The 20,736-nt window shown below is 41.4% G+C and overlaps 1 protein-coding gene across 3 annotated transcripts in view; it reads left to right on the plus strand.

Moving 5' to 3' along the window:
• Window positions 1-11,488: 11,488 nt before the first annotated feature.
• Window positions 11,489-20,736, plus strand: part of NPHP3 (nephrocystin 3) — a 28,534-nt gene continuing 19,286 nt past the window's right edge. For 2 of the 3 annotated variants that reach the window (XR_003994770.1, XM_030509620.1), the window contains exons 1-9: window positions 11,489-12,134; window positions 12,445-12,570; window positions 13,687-13,837; window positions 15,288-15,440; window positions 16,654-16,787; window positions 17,026-17,186; window positions 19,097-19,244; window positions 19,787-19,861; window positions 20,421-20,600. Coding sequence is in view for 2 of the 3 variants with exons in the window: in XM_030509620.1 (XP_030365480.1) it covers window positions 11,787-12,134; window positions 12,445-12,570; window positions 13,687-13,837; window positions 15,288-15,440; window positions 16,654-16,787; window positions 17,026-17,186; window positions 19,097-19,244; window positions 19,787-19,861; window positions 20,421-20,600 (1,476 nt within the window). In the remaining variant the exon portion in view is untranslated. The remainder of the gene's footprint in view (window positions 12,135-12,444; window positions 12,571-13,686; window positions 13,838-15,287; window positions 15,441-16,653; window positions 16,788-17,025; window positions 17,187-19,096; window positions 19,245-19,786; window positions 19,862-20,420; window positions 20,601-20,736) is intronic. The other variant, XM_030509612.1, reaches the window with a different exon arrangement.

Raw genomic sequence — 20,736 nt, forward strand, 5'->3', positions numbered from 1 at the left:
TAAGTGCAGCAAGAAGAATTTCATATGGATTAATTTTCATAGAAAACTCTGAATGTTTCAAGTAGCCTTGGGCTTTTCTTTAGCAGGAGCATGAGAATGAAGTGACAAGGCTTCAGGGAGGGTGAAGAAATCAAGTAACACGTTGAATGTTTCCTTTATTGTTAGATACCAGTAATGTTTATCCTAATGTGTCACGTAACCTAAAGTCACGTCAATGGAAAGGCTTCACCAGAGACTGCAACAAACTGTTGACTCAATAAAGGTCATTCAATTGGTGCTGTTCATCATTTAGTTGCATTGTGAACATAAGGCCAGCTCTGCCATGGAACAGTTTAAAGCTAGGTAGGGTTACTGCTTCCAAGACTGGTCTCATTGCCAGACAGAATTCCAGTAAAATTGTTTGGAAGATGTAGTGTGAAATGTTTCTGCTGATTTAAAGGCAGTGTGGTTTTGACAGGTCTGAGCTATGCATTCAGTGGCTTTATTTATCTTAGTTAAGAATCAAGTGACAATTTGCTGTTTATAAATACGTTGAAAAAGTGTTTCATAACGTATTTTCCCTTTGAAGTCAATATAAAAGGTCCTTAAAATACAAGCAGCAAAATGCAGAAAAGACTTTGCCTGCTTTGGTTTTGTTAGAAAGTGCTCTGGGGATTCAGGTCTCTCCTCACTGCAGCTTGCTGGCTTTGTGCAGAGCAGAGGCTTTAGAAACGCCTGCAAAGACAGCTTTCTGATGTACTTGAGACACCAGCAGGTATTCAAGATTGCACCTCCCTCCAAGAGCTATGCATTGTCATTTCCCAGTGATTTCTAGCACCTGTGCTCTGCTTCCTACCATCGTGAATGAGACCAGCGTTCTGGTTGCCAGAAGATACTTTCATCTATGTTGACTCCAAGCTAAAAAGATCTCTCTGATCCTTTTCCCCTTCTTTTACCATAACTGATGTCCTCAGCACAGCTGGGAGAGGGGGGGTGGTGGTGGTGGTTCTGTTTTTGTTTTATAAAGAGACAGGAGACTGAATTAGGAGCTAAGGGGATGAAGCACAGACAGCAGTCAGACTTATGGTGCAGCACAGTACTTACAGGAATGCAGTGAAACAGGCTGCCCAGAGAAGCTGTGGCTGCCCCATCCCTGGAAGTGTTCAAGGCCAGGCTGGACAGAGTCTAGGGCAACATGGTCTAGTGTGAGATGTCACACTATAACGTGTTTATAGTTATAAACTATAGATACCAGTGGCAGGGGGTTGGAACTGGATGAGCTTTAAGGTCCTTTCCAACCCAAACCAGTCTGTGATTCTGTGATTCTAAATGTCTGGCTGTTGCAACGCTTGTACTTGAGCAGCACGGGTGAAGAGGCCCTGCTAGTAGCTATCTGGTTGTCTTACTATTCCTTTGACATGCACTGAAAGATGGCGCAAGGTGGGATGGAATGGGAATGAAACCTGGGAAGAAGACAAAATGAGTTTGTGGAAGGAAAGGAACAGCATGGCAAATAGCTTTTCAGAAATGAAATAACAGTTTTGTACTATGTCCCTTCTTTTGAGGTCTTCAGAACATTTTCAGTAATGTCTGCTTGTAATCATTTATGCATTGTGAAATGCCTCAATGTGTACTGCAGAGAAACTGGAGCTTCAGGTACAGAAAGCATACAAATAGAATAGCTATGCAAAAAGGATTTGTCATGTTTCCCAGACGCAAGTACTATGGACACACTGCAGCTTGTAGAGCATGCTCTGTAAATGCAGTATCTCTCATATGGATCAGATACACTGCACTTGAGCAGATAGAATCATTGAATCGTTTAGGTTGGAAAAGACTCTGAGGATCATCAGGTCTATCCATAAACCTCACACTGCCAAGTCCACCACTAAACCACGCCACTAAGCACCAGCCTATAGGTCTTTTAAATACCACCAGGGACGGTGACTCCAGCACTGCCCTGGGCAGCTTGTTCCAATGCCTGAGCACCCTCTGGGGAAGGAATTGTTCCTCATCTCCAGTCTAAACCTCCCCTGGCGCAGCTTGAGGACGTTTCCTCCTGTCCTGTCACTTGTTCCTTGGGAGCAGAGACCAACCTCACCTCACTGCAACCTCCTGTCAGGCAGTTGTAGAGAACGATAAGGTCTCCCCTGAGCTTCCTCTTCTCCAGGCTAAGTAACTCCAATTCCCTCAGCTGCTACTCATAAGACTTGTTCTCTAGAGCCCGCATCAGTTTTGTTGCTGTGTGGATGTGCTCCAGCACCTCATCTTTCTTGTAGTGAGGCTCTAAAACTGATAATGTATAAAATAGATGTATGTTGAGTTGACACTTCATACAACATCCAACTCAGTGCAAAGACACAGTGGAACTTATTAGCATGGGCACAGTGAGCAATCTTCAGCACATCTCACTACACATCAACCAGTCAGACCTACCTGATAAGAACTTGTACCGCGTGACACTGTGGAGATACTCTCTACTCCCAGATTTCCACAAGATCTAGAAGATCTTCACAAGATCACAACCACGTGTTTCCAGGTGCATATTCACAGTTCATAAACTGAAGCCACTCCAAACGTGGAGACACAAGCTCCAACTGACATACAATTAGAAACTGCACAAGTGCACATTTCTGCTCGTTGCACTACAGACAAGCTATTTTTCCTTCCTCCTATTCTCTCCGGTCACAGTTCATTGCTACAAAACTCCTGAAGTAAGATGAATCGTGGCATGAACCTGGAATGTAATCACAGACCTTTACACCTTCAATCTAAAGTACTCCCAGAGGAGTTACTGTAATGGCATGCCTCCCATGTTCCAGAGAAAAATTAACTTTTGCCATATTATAGCCCATTGGTCTAATTTCAGCAATGCCACAACACAGTTTCAGTGTGTAACTTAATTCAATATATACCTGATCACAAAGGCTTTCTTCATTCAAGTCACATCTTTCAAATCACATATGTTTAAAGGAATATATGCAGCTCCACTGTTTTCCAGACATTCCTATTATGCAATGGTTATCTAATCTCTCCGTGTGCCAGTCAGTTATAGCCTCAGGACATTTAGAAGCTGCTGCATAAAAAGAGGAACATCCTTTGGTTTCACTGCACGTCTCATATATAGAATTTCAGCACAATATACAATGAAGTGCTAAAAACTCCTGCTAGCCCAATAGCCCAGGCAATGTTTTAGGAAGCTATATATACTGACTCCACAAATACGCCACATAATGGTTTACAAATAAAATTCTACATCTTGTGGTTGTCAGATTCAGCTCATACATGCAGAACTAATGTGGCACGCAAGTAATTTCTAATACCATGAACTCCATGGAAAATACCTAAGATTCACCATTCATTTCAGCAGTTTCTACACTATTCAGATTAATTACTTGAAATGATATCCTGCTCAGAAAGACAACAATACAATGTAGCAGCCCCCCTCAACAATGAGCACTTCAAACTACACAATTAAAATGAAGACATCAATAGAAAACTAAAGGAAATTAGTATTTAATTTGCAGCTAGATGAAAAGGACCTTCCTCTGGAAGGCAGGAGTTCAGAGCATCAAGCCTTTATAGGGACCATTCAGAGCTAAAATCAGAGTTTCAAGTGTACATGCTGAGAACTTCCAGGAAGCTTTCTAGTATTTATCTTCTTAAAGCTGGGATTGAACATCCCACATGCTATGCCTTCTACCGTTAACCTAGCAACATGGGGATTTCTGACCAACCTTCTTCTCACAGGATATGAACATCATTTCTTCTGTATTTGATCAAGTCAGGGAGAAATCTGTGTGACTGTTCTTATAGCTCCTAAAAGCAAAATTGCTTGTGCATGAAACCACAAAAAAAAATGGCAGAAGGGATTAGCCCCTTGGATATCAAAGTAAATACTGACATGATTACAGATTAGGCTGAATTAGACATTGCTAAACTGATACCTTAGTGAACTGCAGCCATTTGCATCATTGAATAAAGGTTGTTCTCGAAATACCTTTTGAGAACAGTTGTGGAAGGTCCAAGACAAGTTATCCCTAAAGCCTCTTGGTCGGGCACCCTTCTGGGAAACAAAAGTTGCAGGATTTAATTGCTGTAGTCTGAATAAGCCAGTGAAACCATTCAGGTATCAACCTTTTGGATTGGGTGGCAGCACCATTTCTACCTCTGTTTTTGAAGAAAATTTTGTTCAGATTTAGGATGCTTAATTTACAAATACAGATTAGGATAAGCTGTTGGGACACCCAGCTCTGCCAGGAAGGCAGATGTCCTGGGTATAAACAATAGAACATAGAATCATAGAATGGTTTGGGCTGGAAACAACCTTAAGACCATCCACTACCAATCCCCTGCCACAGGCAGGGACACCTTCCACTAGACCAGGTTGCTCCAAGCCCCGTCCAACCTGGCCTTGAACATGAAAGTACTCAGGGAATTTCAGTTGGGTACCGCTGAGTTTCACATTCCCACTAGCACAGGAAGGTTTTGTAAAGAGCACTCTTTACAACTCTTTATAACTCTTAAGTGATGTTACAAATTATTAGGTGCAATCTTCAGCATATTTTATATTCATCCCTTGTTATGCACTATTGTAGTTCTGTGGCTCTAGGCTGAAGCAATAAAGGGCACAGCAAAGCAATTGCTTGTCATTAATATCTCCCAGTTTTGTGTTTATTTGGACATTTTCCTCCCTTTCACCCCACTTTTCTGCTGAGCAAGATTAGTTGCTCCTCAGCACTGTGACCACACACAGTATTAATCAAATTGGTCTGGAATGAAATGGCCATGAGACTGCAAAATCTGACATGTTCTTCTCAGTTCAGTGACAATTCAGTGATGATAAAATGGATGTTCCAGAGCTCTCTTCTTGCTAGGACTATAACTTATTGTAGAATGTTCAGTTAAAACTCAGTTCAGAGTTCTGACAAACTAAAGTCACTCAAAACTTTTAATGGAGAAATGCCCCTGAGTGACTTGCCATAAAGATTAAAGAAGTTTAACTTGTCTGACATACTGAAGCCATGAAGGTGAAAAGTTTGGTTCTAATTATGAATTGCATTGTTCTAAGTCCATTTCCTATAGCTTATGTTGAAACATTTAATGAGTCCTTGTGTTACAAGTTACAAACATAAATATGGTTAAAGTAATAGATCGCTGTGGAGACAGAAGACTCCAGTGGTTTCAGACTGTTATTTCCATTCTAAATAATGGACTTCAGCAACCTTCCTACATAAGGATATCTAACTCCTTTGTCAAAAATCAGAACACCTACCAGTTATTTCAGATTGCAAAGCAAAGCCCTATTCTTACTGAAATCAATACAAAACTATCTATGAATTTAATGGAAACAGTGTACAGCTCTCAAAACTAGTTAGTATTGGGCTTTGCAAATAACATTATTATCTATGACTGATAGGCAAACCACTCCATTAAAACTTCAGCTTTTATTTATCTAAGTGTCTCCTCTGTATTTTGCCTGGAAACATCTTCCAAAACTGTCTCAATTCTTTAAGAAACTTTGTTATAACTAGAAGCATATAACTTCTGAACTAATAATTCCTAACTCGTGTGTCTCTCCTTTTCTCCCTCCTCCTCAGACAACCCCATTTTCCTGAGGTCTTGGTGTCCTCTAGTGGCGAAGGGCTACGACTTGTAAAGCTATGGGAGCATCTAAAAGCATTTAAAAGACCTCTCCTTCCTTACGATTTTCATCATCTCTGCTCCAGAGAATTTTCAGGTCTCCCAGCAAATGGATTCTTGAAAGAAGCTGATAATCCCAGCTTGACAGCCTGTAATAAGTTTACTGAGTGAAACAATAGTGAGTTCAGTAGCTATTTGAACTTAGAACTATGCCCCAAGGTTGAATTTGTTAGGCAGTTTACAATTAACCACCTGTATGTTGTATTATTTTTAGCTTGAAAGCAAAAAGCAGATGCATTAGAGACTCTCAAAAACGTACCTATAGACTTCAGATGGGATTTTCAGCACATTTCTTCAGATTTCAGCTATACAGTCCTATTTCTAAAGCTTAAGTTTTTATGACAGTCTTGCTTATGAATGTAAATTTCCAACTTTTTGAGCTAATGATGAACTGTAATGAGTTTCTTAGTTACTCTGTCTCCTGTACTCACTCACGACACCTCAAATTACTCAAACCCCAGTTATGCAATTTCACATCAGGTCACAGAAAGACTGTGCAAGGTGTAAGCCAGTCATGATGATGGATATTGCTCCAGCCATGATGGGTTGCATGAAAAAGGGAAGAAGATCTCTACCTCCCCACCATCTAGCAGACATTCCCTCAGATGCACAGAGCTCCAGAACCCTGCACACCAGTCCTAGAGGCTGGTAATCATGGAACTGCTGCCACTTAGCATGAAGGCCTCAGAGAAAGGCAGAGGCAGATGCCTGTCATGAATGAAATGCAGGTGTTAACACAGCAGAGACAACAAAGTAATTGTCATGTTCAGACCTAAGATCTGGCAGTTTCAGGCTTTTCTGGAACAACTAGAGTACCAGATTCAAAACAGATCATTTCAACTGAAAAATTCCCTGACTTCATTGTGACTTACAAAAGGTCTCATGTTATATAAAAGAAAGCAGCTGAGTAAGTATATCAGTCATTTGGCTTATTCAGGCTTGCACTCCCTGCACAGCACTGACTACTGGGGATAGCCAGCAAGTTAATAAAGAACAGCCCAATAGCAAGCAACATCTTAGAGCAAGGTCTTCATCATCACTAAAAAGAGGGAAGTAGAATCATATCTCATAGAATCATAGAATGGTTTGCGTTGGAAGTGACGCTAAAGCTCATCCAGTTCCAAGCCCCTGCCACGGGCAGGGACACCTTCCACTAGAGCAGCTTGCTCCAAGCCCCTGTGTCCAACCTGGCCTTGAACACTGCCAGGGATGGGGCAGCCACAGCTCCTCTGGGCACCCTGTGCCAGCGCCTCAGCACCCTCACAGGGAAGAATTCCTTCCTAGTATGTAATCTAAATCTACCCTTTTTCAGTTTAAAGCCATTTCCCTTGTCCTATCACTACATGGCCTTGTAAAAAGTCCATATAATCCAGGACAAAACTAATTTCTTAAAAATTACCATACTACATCTTTTCACTGTGTGTCCTCTGTAGAACTCTCTTAATCATGTTTCATCAGACACAGATATTTTTGAATAATGAATGAGATCATAAAAAATTATCAACTTGATTCAGTGCAGGCACAAACAATTTAATAGTGATTTATGAAGGGCTCCTAACACACTTTCCTTATGCCTGTGGTATATATACACCTTTTTTATATATATATATAGTGTATATATAAGGTTATGTATAATGTATGTGTGTATATATATATACACACACATATAAAAGTGACTTACATATCTTATATACAAGATATATAAGTCACTCCAGCACCTGAGTTAACAAAAAGGATGTTATGCAGAACTTGGGTCAGCTGCCTTTCATTTAAAGCATCTTCTGCTTTCAGGTCATTATCAACATTCATTCTAATCATACCAACTGTTATTTTTAATGGGTAGTCAATTTGCAGCAACCTTTCTTCTTCAAATCTTCCTCAGCTTTCTCTCATCTTGTTGTATCCTGACCTTATACAGTAAATTTTACAGGAATACATATCAGATATACTGTTATATAAAATGAACTGACTTGGAGCTGAACCTAATAATGCAAGTAAAAAACCAACCTTCTTTCAGAGGGCCAGTTCCTGCAGTTGTACTTTTCTCAACGGGACAGATCCTTAGATTTTCTTTGTTGACAGTCACCAACAACTCCTAGAATGAAATGAAGTCAAGAGTAAGAATCTTCAACAATAAATCATGTAGTAATACAGTGGATACAACAAAGACAAAAGCAATACTGCTACAGATGCCATATAAAAGTTTTTAACCTGTAGCCCAGCAGATTTTAAGTAACAGCAAACAAAGTATTTAGGATATTTGCACTAAATTATCTATGCTCTATAGCACAAAAGTTCACGGGCTTCTAAGTAACACAGACATCACCAAAAATCTATAGTTTCAGCAGGAGGAGAACATTGGCAGAGTAGTTGTTCCATTGTGGATCAGGAGTACAGACTGCACACTGACCCCAAAGGGGTAGGTAGAAGAGTAAATTTGTCAGAGGACCGGCCCATGTACTGTATTCCTCATTATGTGGATTCAGGGATGGAAAGCAGCCGGGTTCTGTTACAGCTGAAGTCAGGAAGGACCTTTACAAAGTACAGGTTCTCATCTGACAAATACATGCTGCTCAGCAATGAATCTCGTGGGTTCTCTTTCATGAGTATCTGCTCCCAGAAAATGGCTGCTGTCTAGGAGGTGATGAGTGATGCCTCAGCATCACTTACTGTTTGTTGGTTTGTCGCGTTTTTTTGTTACTATTTTCTCTCTTTCCTTCACTAATTAAACTGTCTCTATCTTGACCCGCAAGTTTTTCTCACTTTTGCTCTTCCAGTTCTCTTCCCTATTCCGCTGAGCTGGGTAGTGAGTGAGCAACTGGCAAGTGCTTAGTTGCTGGCCAGGGTTAACCCACCATATCTCACATATGGACTGTCTTAATAACCTTTCTGAATTAGGTGAATAATAGAAATGTCAAACATGCAGCAGTTCAAGTCTCCCAAATATCTTCACTGACCGGTGAAGAACCTTATGGCTCAATTCTGCCACCATCAATGTTCTCAAAGGACTAAGGATTGGGCTGCTCCAACTGAAGCTTAAAAAAGTAACAAAACATAAAGCAATTTTTAAAGAACTTGGTACGTTATTTTCTCCAGCAATCAATTTTCTGGGTCAATTCATTTTTGAAAGTTAATACAGCTCATCCACAGATATTCTGATATGCTGTTTCCAACATATTTGCAATGACCAGTTGCATTTATCAGAGAATCATAGAATCATAGAATGGTTTGGGTTGGAAGGGACCTTAAAGATCATCAATCTAGTTCCAGCCCTACTGCCACAGGCAGGGACACCTTCCACTAGAGCAGGTTGCTCCAAGCCCCTGTGTCCAACCTGGCCTTGAACACTGCCAGGGATGGGGCAGCCACAGCTTCTCTGGGCACCCTGTGCCAGCGCCTCAGCACCCTTACAGGGAACAATTTATTCCCAACATCTAATCTAAATCCACCCTTTTTCAGTTTTAAGCCATTCCCCCTTGTCCTGTCACTACAGGCCCTTGTAAGAAGTCCCTCTCCAGCTTTCCTGCAAGCCCCCTTTAGGCACTGAAAGCTGCTCGAAGGTCTCCCCGGAGCCTTTTATTCTCCAGGCTGAATAACCCCAGCTCTCCCAGCCTATTTTCACAGGAGAGGTTCATCCAGCCCACTGATCATCTTTGTGGCCTCCTCTGGAATTACTCGAGAAGGTCCACATTCCTCTTGTGTTGAGGACACCAGCATTGCACAGGGGCAGGATCACCTCCCTCGACCTGCTGCAGCCCAGCACACGGGGGGTTTCTGGGCTCAAGCACATACTGAAGCGGCTCATGTTCAGTTTCTCGTTGACCAACACCCCCAAGTCCTTCTCCTCAGGCTGCTCTGAATCTCTTCTCTGCCCAACCTGTAGCTGTGCCTGGGATTGCCCCGACCCAGGTGTAGGACCTTGCACTTGGCTTGGTTGAACTTCATGAGGTTGACATTGGCCACCTCTCAAGTGCGTCAAGGTCCCTCTTGGATCAAGGGATCAAGGGATCCCATCCCTTCCCTCCAGCGTATCAACCAACTACACAGCTTAGTGTCATCAGCAAACTTGCTGAGGGAGCTGGATCCCACTGTCCATGTGACTGACAAAGATTTTAAACAGATTACTAGATGACAGTAGCAGAAGTCCCTTCCCACCCTAACAATTCTGTGATTCTGTAATTACTTTCTGAGTTATCCTTATCAGTGATTTAAAGCAATCTTTGTTAGTTTACAAATGAGATGTTGAAGCAAGCTATTCTAATCTCTAAACATTAGGGAAACCAATCCATGAAGAAACAGGGAAGGAGTGTAATTTTTCTGTTTAGAAAGGGTTGTGTTAATATGGTCTCTACTATCCATAAAAATTCTGTAACACAACCAAAGGCAGCATTAGAGAAACAGCATTTACAGTTTTTCCAATCTGTTTGTTAATGTCAAGTGGATTATTAGAAGGAATCCAGGAGTTCCAGCAATACTACACCTTTTATTCTAGGCTTAAAACTTGGAGATTTTGATTTTCACAACTCAGAATATGAGAAAAATTCAGCGCAAGCACCAACATAAATGTATTTTTATTGCCAGAACTCAAGCAGCAGTGGAGAAACAGCCTGATACCACCACGAAAATGAAGGAACCAAGAGCCTTGCTTTGTTACAGAATTATTGGCTGATTTGCTGAATCACCTACTACTGGGCAGGCTCTTATTGGCAATATTAGGGAAAACATAATAGCAGCCTTCCTCTTCCCACAATTGTCACATATTCCATAGCTGTCCTTTTAACTGAAACAGGGTTTAACTGGAATAGATCACTCGCATAACCAGAAATGTTATTCTGACAAGAAATGATTTTTTTCCTCCTGAAAACAAAGGGGTAAAGTTAGGGCAAACTGCACATATTCCCAAACCCCAGAGTTTTTACTCAAGAAAATAAACCTTTTCTCTGGTGTACGCAAAAGTGGTTTTCCCTTCCAACAGATTTTGATGTATCATTGGGAAGACATTTCTAAGAATGGCTCCCCTGGTCATGGCTAACAAACCCGGCATATACACAAAGAAAAACCTGCTTTAAAGTAGTGATATGTTTGCTACTTGTACCAATGGTAGGGCAGGTTCTGAGATATGTGCACACATAGACGTTCTCCTCAGCCTCAGGGATCTGCTCCTCTGAAATCCTCAGCACGGGTGAAGGAACCACACAAGGTTTTTTGAAAAGGAAGGGAGGGAGGGAAATGCCATTAGGATAATTTAAGCGGCACCACTTAATGACCACCTTATTCCTGAAAGCCGAGGTCTTCAAACAGAGAATTCATGAGTCTTAGATGAGGCAGCACAAGGTGCAGGCACTGAACTCAGGCGTGACATGGCACAATAACCCAGCACTTACTTCTCAGTGGACCCACTACTTGCTCTTCTCAGGTCGTCTTCTTCAGAGTGTGCCTTCTCCGCCATGGAGGCCACCTCACGATTTTAGGGCAGTGAGAGGTAAATCCCCCACGAGGTGTCTCCCACACAAAAGCCTGTTTGGCCAAGGAGAGCACTACCCGACCTCGTGGCAGGGCCGGGCGAGGCTGAGGCTTCCCCAGCACACCAATGATTCCAATGATACCAGCCGAGGTGATGCCAGTGGGAATGAGTGGGTGCCCACACGTTAGTGCCTGGTTTTAACAGCGAAAGCCTAAAACCCCCAACTTTTCCTCAGGGGAGCAGCTTCCCGCCCTCCAGCCGCTGCAGGTCCATGCCGCTCACGGCCGCGGCTCCGCCTTTCCCCGGCCCTCCGGGGCTGCTCCAGCGGCGATCCTCGGGCGGGAGCCGCGGTGGGACGGGACGGGAGGGGGAGAGGGAGGCGGCCCGCTGTGCGGGTTCCGCCCGCCCTCCCTTCCTTCCTCGTCCGGCCGCCGCACGGAGCGGGCTATGGCCCGCGGGCTCGGCAGGCCCTGCGGCTCGGCCGGGTCGGGGCAGCGGTGAGGGGCGCAGCCGGGGCGAGGCGGGGAGCAGCCGCCTCTGGGGACGCTCCACTTCGGGCATGTCCCCGCCGGCAGGGCCCGCCGCAGGCACCGGCTTCTCCGCTCGGGGTTGAAGCCTCAAGCCGGCTGCCGGCGCGGTCATGGGGACGGCGTCGTCCCTGGTGAGCCCGGCGGGCGCGGTCGGGGAGGTGATCGAGGACACGTACGGCGGCGGCGAGGCCTGCGAGATCCCGGTGGAGGTGAAGCCCAAGGCCCGGCTGCTGCGCGGCTCCCTGCGGCGCGTCGGGGCCTCGCGGCCCGGCGGCCTCATCGGTGCCAGCTTCAAGTCGACGGCCTCGGTGCAGGAGCTGGAGTGCGTGGCAGAGTACGAGCGGCTGAAGAAGGAGTACGAGATCTTCCGCGTCAGCAAGAACAACGAGGTGGCCTCCATGGTGAAGAAGGAGGCCAAACTGGACAGGGAGAACAAGCGGCTGCGTGCTGAGCTGCAGGTAGCTCCCGCTGCTCTCTCGGATGAAGGGTCTGAGCAGAGAAGCTGTGGCAGGGAGGTGATGGGTGAGGTGGCTTTTCCTTCCCAAGGAAGGCAAGGTGCTGGGAAGTGGTGCGTGCCCCAGTGCTATCGTGGTGCGATCTTGGCGTGCGGTCAAGGTGTGCCACTGGGATGGGGACCACAGGGTACCTGAGTGAGGAGGAATGTAGAGTGCTGGGATAACACTGTTATAGTCACACCTGAAAAGGAATCTAAAGCCTTTTATCAGTGATTGCTTTCACTCAGAAAAATGGCGTGTTAAATGTTTTCAGGCACTTCAGAAAACCTACCAGAAAATCCTTAGAGAGAAAGAAAGTGCGTTAGAAGCTAAATACCAAGCCATGGAGAGAGCTGCTACTTTTGAACATGATCGAGACAAGGTCAAAAGGCAATTCAAGGTATGGCTTGACTTCTCTTCCTGGGAAAAGGACCAAAAAGGAGATAGATGTCACTTGGTTACATTCCCCCGGTGAACTCTTCTCCAGTAGCTTTCATGAGGACCTCTGCTTCTTATAAAAAATAATTGGAGTATCATTGCTGTAGCTATTTTGTTTAAGATAATCCTAGCAAAACGTCTCTGTAAGACTGAGGAAAAAAAGAGAATATGCAGTGATGCATCCTGAACTAAATTCCTGTGTTATTTGAGCACAGAAAGATACTCATGTTTGAGAGTGACAGGAAAACCTGGGCTGCAAACTGACACATGCTGAAGGAATGTATAAACACAGAGCTCCATTATTTCTGAATAAATTTTATATATAGTATTGTAATGTTAAACATCTCTAGCTTACATTGAAGAAAAGTGAGTATTGGTGCATCTCTTCACTGCTGAAGTGTGAGACCCAGTTAAAGACAAAAGCCTTTGTGCTTTTGGAGAGGTGACTTGAAAGGCCAAGCTGATGCTTCTGCTTTTTCCATGCTGCAGATAGTGGTATTTCTACCACTCAAAACAGGGCAATAGGTCTGGCTTTGCACTGTTTTCAAGATTATCAATACCTTTAATTGTAACAGGTGTTGGTTTTTGGTAGATATATAAACAGAGGATTGGTTTTGACCTTATTTAAGAAAATGAGACTTGAAGAAGATATCATCTCTTTGAATTTAGGTTCATATTTTCTTCCCATATGTAAATCTAAATGAAAAAAAAATACATGGAGGAAGAAAAGGGAGCCTTTGAAAAAAGTTACTGCTTTTGGGTTTAGAAGTCAATAACCTTTAAAGGATGTAGAAAATTACTTACCATTTTTAATAAACTTCCCAAAATAATGCAGACTTCTAACTTTCAGAACAGTATGCTGAGGTTTAAAATGGTAAATTTGTGAAAACAGATCATTTTAAACCATGTTTTCCTGCTCATTTATAGGCTCCTGATGGCTTCTTGTTCACATTTTCATGCCTTTGCCTGCTAAGTGACTGCTAGAACCTTATTTTTCCAACTGAACCAGATGGTATGAATTGAGGAACTGATACTGATTTTTAAGAGATTTATGGTTTGTGTTTTTGTCTGCTCACAGATTTTTAGAGAAACTAAAGAAAATGAGATTCAGGACTTACTGAGGGCCAAACGGGAGCTAGAAGCCAAGCTTCAGAGACTCCAGGCCCAAGGAATCCAAGTGTTCGATCCCGAAGAGTCTGATTCTGATGATAACTGTACAGATGTTACAGGTGAGAATTTCATTCTCAGTATGTTGTGTTGGAATGTGAGTGAGGTTTCTGAGTAGTAAAGCACAAGTCAAGTACTTAGGTCCTTTTGAAAAAAAGTTTTAATCCAGGCGAAAAGCAACATAAAATAGTTTAAAGGATAAAAGCAGCTGACTTCACAGACTTGGTTTAGATTGTGGGAACCCCACATTTCTAGTCCTGTGAATGAACTGATGAAGAAAATAGAGCACTGTCTAGGCACACTGACTTGAACACTCATTTAAATTGTTCCATGAACAATTCTTGATTTTTCTAGGCTTTTCTGAGTTTTCTGATCCAAAGGATCCAAAAAGCGCACCTGAAACTAGAGGGAATCTTAGGCTTACTGTCTATGAGTAATGCAGTATGCCAGTCTCAGCTGCTGTCCTTTTCAGAATAGCAGAGTTAGGTACTTAACGACCATGAACTGACCAAAAGAGTTTGAAAGGAAAGCCCTCACAAACTTAATGACATAAAAGGCAAAAGCTTGTTATATGCTATAGGAGGAATTTGATAGCATGGGAAGGATTCAGATAAGCATGTGATCAGTCCACTGACTTTGCATCAGGTTCAAAATAGAGCAATAATAGTAGCAGGCTGTTAGCACTTTAACACTCCTAAGGATACCCACCATTGTTTCTTGTACCATGAAGGGTTACTGAGGAAAAACTACGTGCAAGTGCTGTTGCTTAACCTGTTTTGCTTATTGAGATCAACTGTTAGATCTTGGCAGGAGTATAAATATGCAGTCTTTAAAAGTAGAAACATTTCAAAATGCAGCAATTAGCTTTTTGCATAGTAACTATGCATTTGATGGACTTCTGTGGTACAGCTAGTCTGTTTTATGTATTTTTTTCTGTCGTCTTTTGTGTTAAATTGCTTTTTTTAATTCATACTTCCCTTACCTTTTTCTAAGTCATTTTCAGTTTCCCCATTTTCTCCATGGAAGATTTACTTAGTGTCTCGAATGTTGTGTATTGATTGCCAGAAGTGTAATCCAAGCGTGCTACGAAGAGATACCATGAAAGCTCTTTCACGCAGCATAGAGACTATATTTCAATTCTGACCTACTGCTCCTTTATGCTTTTCAGTGCTGGAACATTCCTGAACAAAAGTTGTCAGTTTTGTGATTTACAAAATTACTGCAGCAATCCTGATTTGTAATGCAGGTCAGCATTTGAACCAAACAGATGTCAGCAATCTCTGTGATAACAAATATTAGCAAATAAGCTCATCCTTTAGCTTCACATAAACTTTGGACAAGTGCCTGTTTAGAACTACAGCACACAAACGTGTGAGCAAATCTGCTAAAGGAGTAAAGATGATTATCAGTGGCATGTGGCAATAGGTTTCACCTGGAATATTTAAGACTGATGATTTGCCTTGTTTAGTGACAATAAACAGGTGGGTTTGCTTGTTGTTTTCTGATTCTTAGCTGCTGGGGCACAATCTGAGTACTGGAATGGAGGAGCTTTGGGAAGTGAGCCATCCATGGGTAGTATGATGCAACTTCAGCAGTCTTTCAGAGGGCCTGAATTTGCTCATAGCTCCATAGATGTTGAGGGACCATTTGCAAATATAAACAGGGGTAAGTAATGGTGATTTGTTTGGCTGGGATTATAGGTGTCTGTGTCATTTTTCTATCCATTCGTAAGTAATTCTGTTCTTAGCTCCTTTTCTGTCTATTCATGGGCATTTGAGAGTTATTTGGAATTCTTCATTGTAAAAATCAAAGGAACTGTAGCTGTACATGCTGTTACTGTTAATACATTTGGTGACTGAGTATGTGCAGCAGTGATTTTAGTGAACAGCAGTGACTGGCACTTTGTTGAGGATAAACCAAATACCATTTTGTTGCTTATATTGACTAAGGAAGATAGTGAGGGGGCCATTGATGGAAATCTGATTACAAGACCAGGATGTATGCATTGTTATATGAATCAGTGTTAGATATTTCCTTATCAATAATTATTGCTCTGGAATTTTGTTTCCCAAATGGCCTCTTCTAAATTGTCTTCTGGTGCTCTAGTTTCCCTCACTGTGTCCTGGCCCTGGAACCCCTCCTGCATGTGGTTGACTTTGCTGGCAGTTTCTCCCTTTTTCCTTCAGTCCTTCAGGTTCTGATTCGGAAGTGTGTGCCTGCAAAGCGGGGGGGCAGGGTCTACTCTGTGGTGGCTCCTGCTTCATACACTAAGCCTTTCATCATCCCATGTGGTACTGAAAGGAGAACCTACTCCTATCTTGGAAGAAGGACCAGCCACAAAATAAAGAACCTAAGAAAGTTTTAAAATTCATTGCTTCCATTGCTTCTATAGGCTTCTGTGTGCTTATAAGTGGCATTCAGTGCTACAGAAAGCAATGGACTTCATCTTAGTAAGAAGTTCCCATAATGTTTCACTGTCGTTTACTCACATGGTCTAATCAAAATAAATAAACGTAGATCTGGAGGGAAAAGAAAAAACAACTGTAACTATGAATGATTTTATTATTTCTGTGTATTTTTACTTATTTTACAATTATCAGCTTCGTTTTGTGGATACATTTCATCAATCCTCTTTAAAGGAAGTAGAATTGTAATGATAATATATTTAAAACTGGTTTTGCCACATTATCAAATTCTATGACATTGATGATATGCGGTCTCTAAATTCAAATTTACAAAATTGGTTTAGTAAAAATACTACTACTGTTTTAAATAACACGTAATATTTATAATATTAAGATGTTATGACTTACCTGTTATGCAGTGTAATCAGCCGTGAAGATCTGTAGGCTTTAATTTGTATTTCTTTCATTGGTAGATGATTGGGATGCTGCTGTTGCCAGTTTGTTACAGGTTACTCCTCTGTTTTCCCACTCTCTCTGGAGTAACACAGTAAGATGTTTTGTTATTGGTACTGATGAGACTCAGCCAGAAGTGGACATCTTCATTAGAGTGAGTACCTCACAAGCTTACACTCACATGCTGATTTGTTTCCACTGTGACACTTACTCAGAAATTTGTCTAATATTTCTTGAAAGCTTTAGTGGGTGTAGCTTGATGTCGGTGAAAGTATTGTCAAGGACTTCAGAGGAAGAAACTGCCTAGAGAAAAGAAACTGAGATGTATCCAGTAGGTCCTTAGTGCTGTACAGGGTTAGTAATGAAACACCGTTGCTCGAATTTGCTTTCAGAACTACTCACCAAAACTTCAAAGAGTCTGTGAAACAATGGGGTACTTCTTCCAAGTTGTTCATTTTTCAGAAGAACGTGAAAGGCCTCTTAAGGATGTAAGAAAATGGGAAATTGAAAAAAGTTCATTAATCATTTTGCTCCTGCATTTAACTTTGCCAAGGTGAGTGTTTTGCAGACTGGTAAAGCAAATGGGAACTGGTAATTTATGCAGAGTGCATAGCTTAGTAAAATATATGTGATGCTTTGCTCAGTCCTTTTCCAAAGCTACTATCTTCAAAGTGATACTCTGTCCAACTTTAGGTTTGCTAGTGCAGACAGTTAAAAGAATACATCAGCTTTGTATCATTTCCTTTTTCTTGTAGCTACAGATACTTTTAAAATACAGCATTGAAAGATGTCTTCATAACACAGAAATGTTTTGCTTTCCAAGAGCATCTTTCTGTCACGTGTATTACTGGAGTCTAAGGAATTCAGGATGGCTGGTGTGAATGTCCTCTGTGTTTTTCATGTGCTTATCTAGCTTTACACCTGGCTGTAGCATTTTGATTTTATGCTGTCACATATAATTTTCTATCTATCTTTGGCTATTTTTTTGGACTGATTTCATGGCTCTCCTATATTGTACCTTTTGCTAGCATTCTACAGCTTAATTTACTGAAATCATGAGGGTTTATAACAAAAGGTGCTTCCATGTGTTCTGTTTCAGTGAGTAAATTCCTAACCTTCTAGAACAGGAAACATGACTCACTACATGAAAAACACCAAACTAAGAATACTTTTAGAATGGTGTTAAGGCTGTTTCCTTTATGCATTTGGGAAATCTGGGCAGAGTTTTGAGGTTTGGGAGAGGAAGGGGTGTCGTTTTGCTGAAGAAGAGAGAAAAAGGGATTAGAAAATTTAATACTAAGGATCATGGAATGGTCATTTCAAAACATCTGTATGAATGCAAGAAGCTGGAAATGCTGGTATGCATTAAGTTTCATATTAGGAGTCGATTTTGAACTCTAGGGATTTCAAATACTGTGTGTTACTAGAGCTCTTGTATTAACTAGACCTCCTGTTTCTGTAAATAAAACATTTGTCCACAGAGAATTAAAGGCTGGTTTAAGGCACTAATAGCTATGATTTACAGCGGTAGAGTGCTTCAGGGAACAGCCAGGTACTACAGAAGATGTTGGTTTGTTTTCATATAGGAATCAGAATAGATCTGCCATCCATTTATGCTGGCAGAAGGATAGTATCAGCTGCCTGGGATATTGGCACTCTGAGGGGATAGTGTTGCCAAATAACCAGCTCTGTGTATGTGGGTCAGAAGTGTTTAATAATGAAATACACAAGGAAAAAAAGAAACCACACAAAGGGATGTTCCTGCCAACAGTTTTCACTTAGAGAGCTTCTCTTAGAAAACACATGATGAAAATTGTAGTTCTGATATAAAGAATTTAATATTTGAGAGATCCTGTCTGCTGTTGTCAGCGTCTGCAAGTTGTACCGTTCTTTCTGTGGAACAGTGATAGATTGCTGGGAATGATACCCATAGATATCATTCACGTATATAAATACAAAGAGCTTTTGAGTTTGGAGATGTGTAATTCTCCTTTTGAACTACTAAAAATGAGAAGATTATCCTATGTCTAACAAATACTAAAGGACTTTTCCTAAAGAGGAAAAGGAATAGAACAGAGCCTTCAAATAAGTGGTGGCAGAGCATGTCTATGGTGTTCATTAATCATATGTGAATCCATGTTCTTGCCATGCAAGGCAGTTAACCTTCACTCTGCATATTGGTGTGACAGGAGATCAACTTTTAATTTTCAAAGCAATGATCATAAAAAAATAATAAATGTTTTTAATGGTTTTGGTACAGATAGCATGTATTTCTCTCTTAGCTTTTCCTTGCTTCAGAGTTTATCTTAAATTCTCTGCTGAGATATTTGCTTGCCCTTTGTTGTAAATAGATATGACTTTTGAATTAGATTTTGCAGTGAAACCCATCTTTGGAGCTTGCGTTGATTGAAGTATTTACTACAGCAGTGTAATATAGCACAAGAATGCTGATTTCCAATCTAGTTGTTTGTTGGAGGACTGTGAAGAAGCCTTCTTGAGAAACCCAGAAGAGAAACCCCGGCTCATTTACCACAGAAAGGAGGATGGCAGAGCCAGTTCAGCTTCAGTGCAACAGTTCATTGAGCAAATCTCTCATGTGAACAAAGCAAAGGTATGCTATTTTAAAGATTGATGAATGCTAAAAGGCTTATTTTCCTGATATAAACAACGTGGAGTGGTAATAATCCCACATTTTAGGAGAAATTGCATTGCACTCATTGCTCTGAGCAGATTGATGAAGCTGGAATCTATGAATGTTATAAAATTTTCATTAGCAGAGGAGAAAAACAGCCACTGCATTTTCACTGAAAAAAAAATCCCTATTCCATAAGGATAGAATTTCTCACCTGTGTTTAGCCATTTAAATGGCAGTTAGTTATCTAAGGCCCCTCTGTAGCCGTGGAAGAGAAAGAAGTATAGCTACAGAGGGACTGCTCCCATCTCAGAATAGATCAGTTGCCATTTATTTCCCTTTACAGAGAGAACTACTGAAACTAAAAGCCCAACTTTTAAAAGCTTAGACAAAGTGAATCCTGCCTAAGGAAGGCAACAGAATGGAATTTAAATGTGTTCCAGAATGTTTTTGTTGGAAGCCCTAAATACTGTTTCCAGTTGGGTTCGGAGTTGCATCATGCTTTGCTATTTACTTTTCAGGTGATTGATCATACTGGAGGTGTGGAGGAAGGAACATATGAAATCTATAATTGCATGGAAAAGATAATTAAACAGGTAGAGTACATGATACACTTCAGCTTTTGCCTGTTCCTCCCCTGATTTATGATCTTAAGTGATGTCAGTGTGATTACTACATGTTACTTAGGTGTAATTTAAAGGATCATTTTGTGTTTTTATTATTAATATCTGGCAAGCAAAGAAATCTGCAAGTGGAAAATAAAAACCCAAGCTGATGAGTGCTTTTAGGGACAAGAACAGAAATAACAGGGAGAAGGGATCTATTCGTGGCTTAAATTCTTTGAATTTCTCTTTATCCATATCATAGGATAAGGAAAGATTGTATAGTCTATTCTTTCCTTATCCTTCCTTGTGGTGAGTTGCTGCCACTATGAGAAGACTAAAACCAATGTCTTGAGACCTGTGCATTCAAAGTTAACTTGGTTTCATGTAATTGCTCATTTATTTATGTTCTGTGCTAGCTTTAAAGGAAATGAGCACAGTGATGTTAACACAGCTGTGTCATATACAGTGGAATTGAGGCTAACACCAAATGTGCCTGCACTGTTAAGAATTATAGTTGCAGTTTTATCCATGTAATTTTCTTTTTACTTAGGATATATTGGGCTGTGAAATGACAGAACTAGATGGCAAGGATTTAGGTAATAAGGAAGAGTCCACTGCTCCTGAAGAAGAAGTTTTTGGTGACGTATTGTGGGATGCACATGATGAACAAGAACAGATGGAAGCTTTTCAGCAGGCCTCTGATTCAACATGTGAGCTGGGATTTGAGAAAGTAAGTGCATTGGAAATGTATATGGAGGAAGAGGAAATTCGTCACTCCTATCCATCTCTCATTAGGCAAGTTGTGCTTCTGCAGAAGTAGCTGTGTCTGAGAGCATCCTTGAGGCTGTTACTCCTTAGGCTAGAAG

The sequence above is a fragment of the Strigops habroptila genome, chromosome 1, assembly GCF_004027225.2.
Source record: "Strigops habroptila isolate Jane chromosome 1, bStrHab1.2.pri, whole genome shotgun sequence".
Lineage (NCBI taxonomy): Eukaryota > Metazoa > Chordata > Aves > Psittaciformes > Psittacidae > Strigops > Strigops habroptila.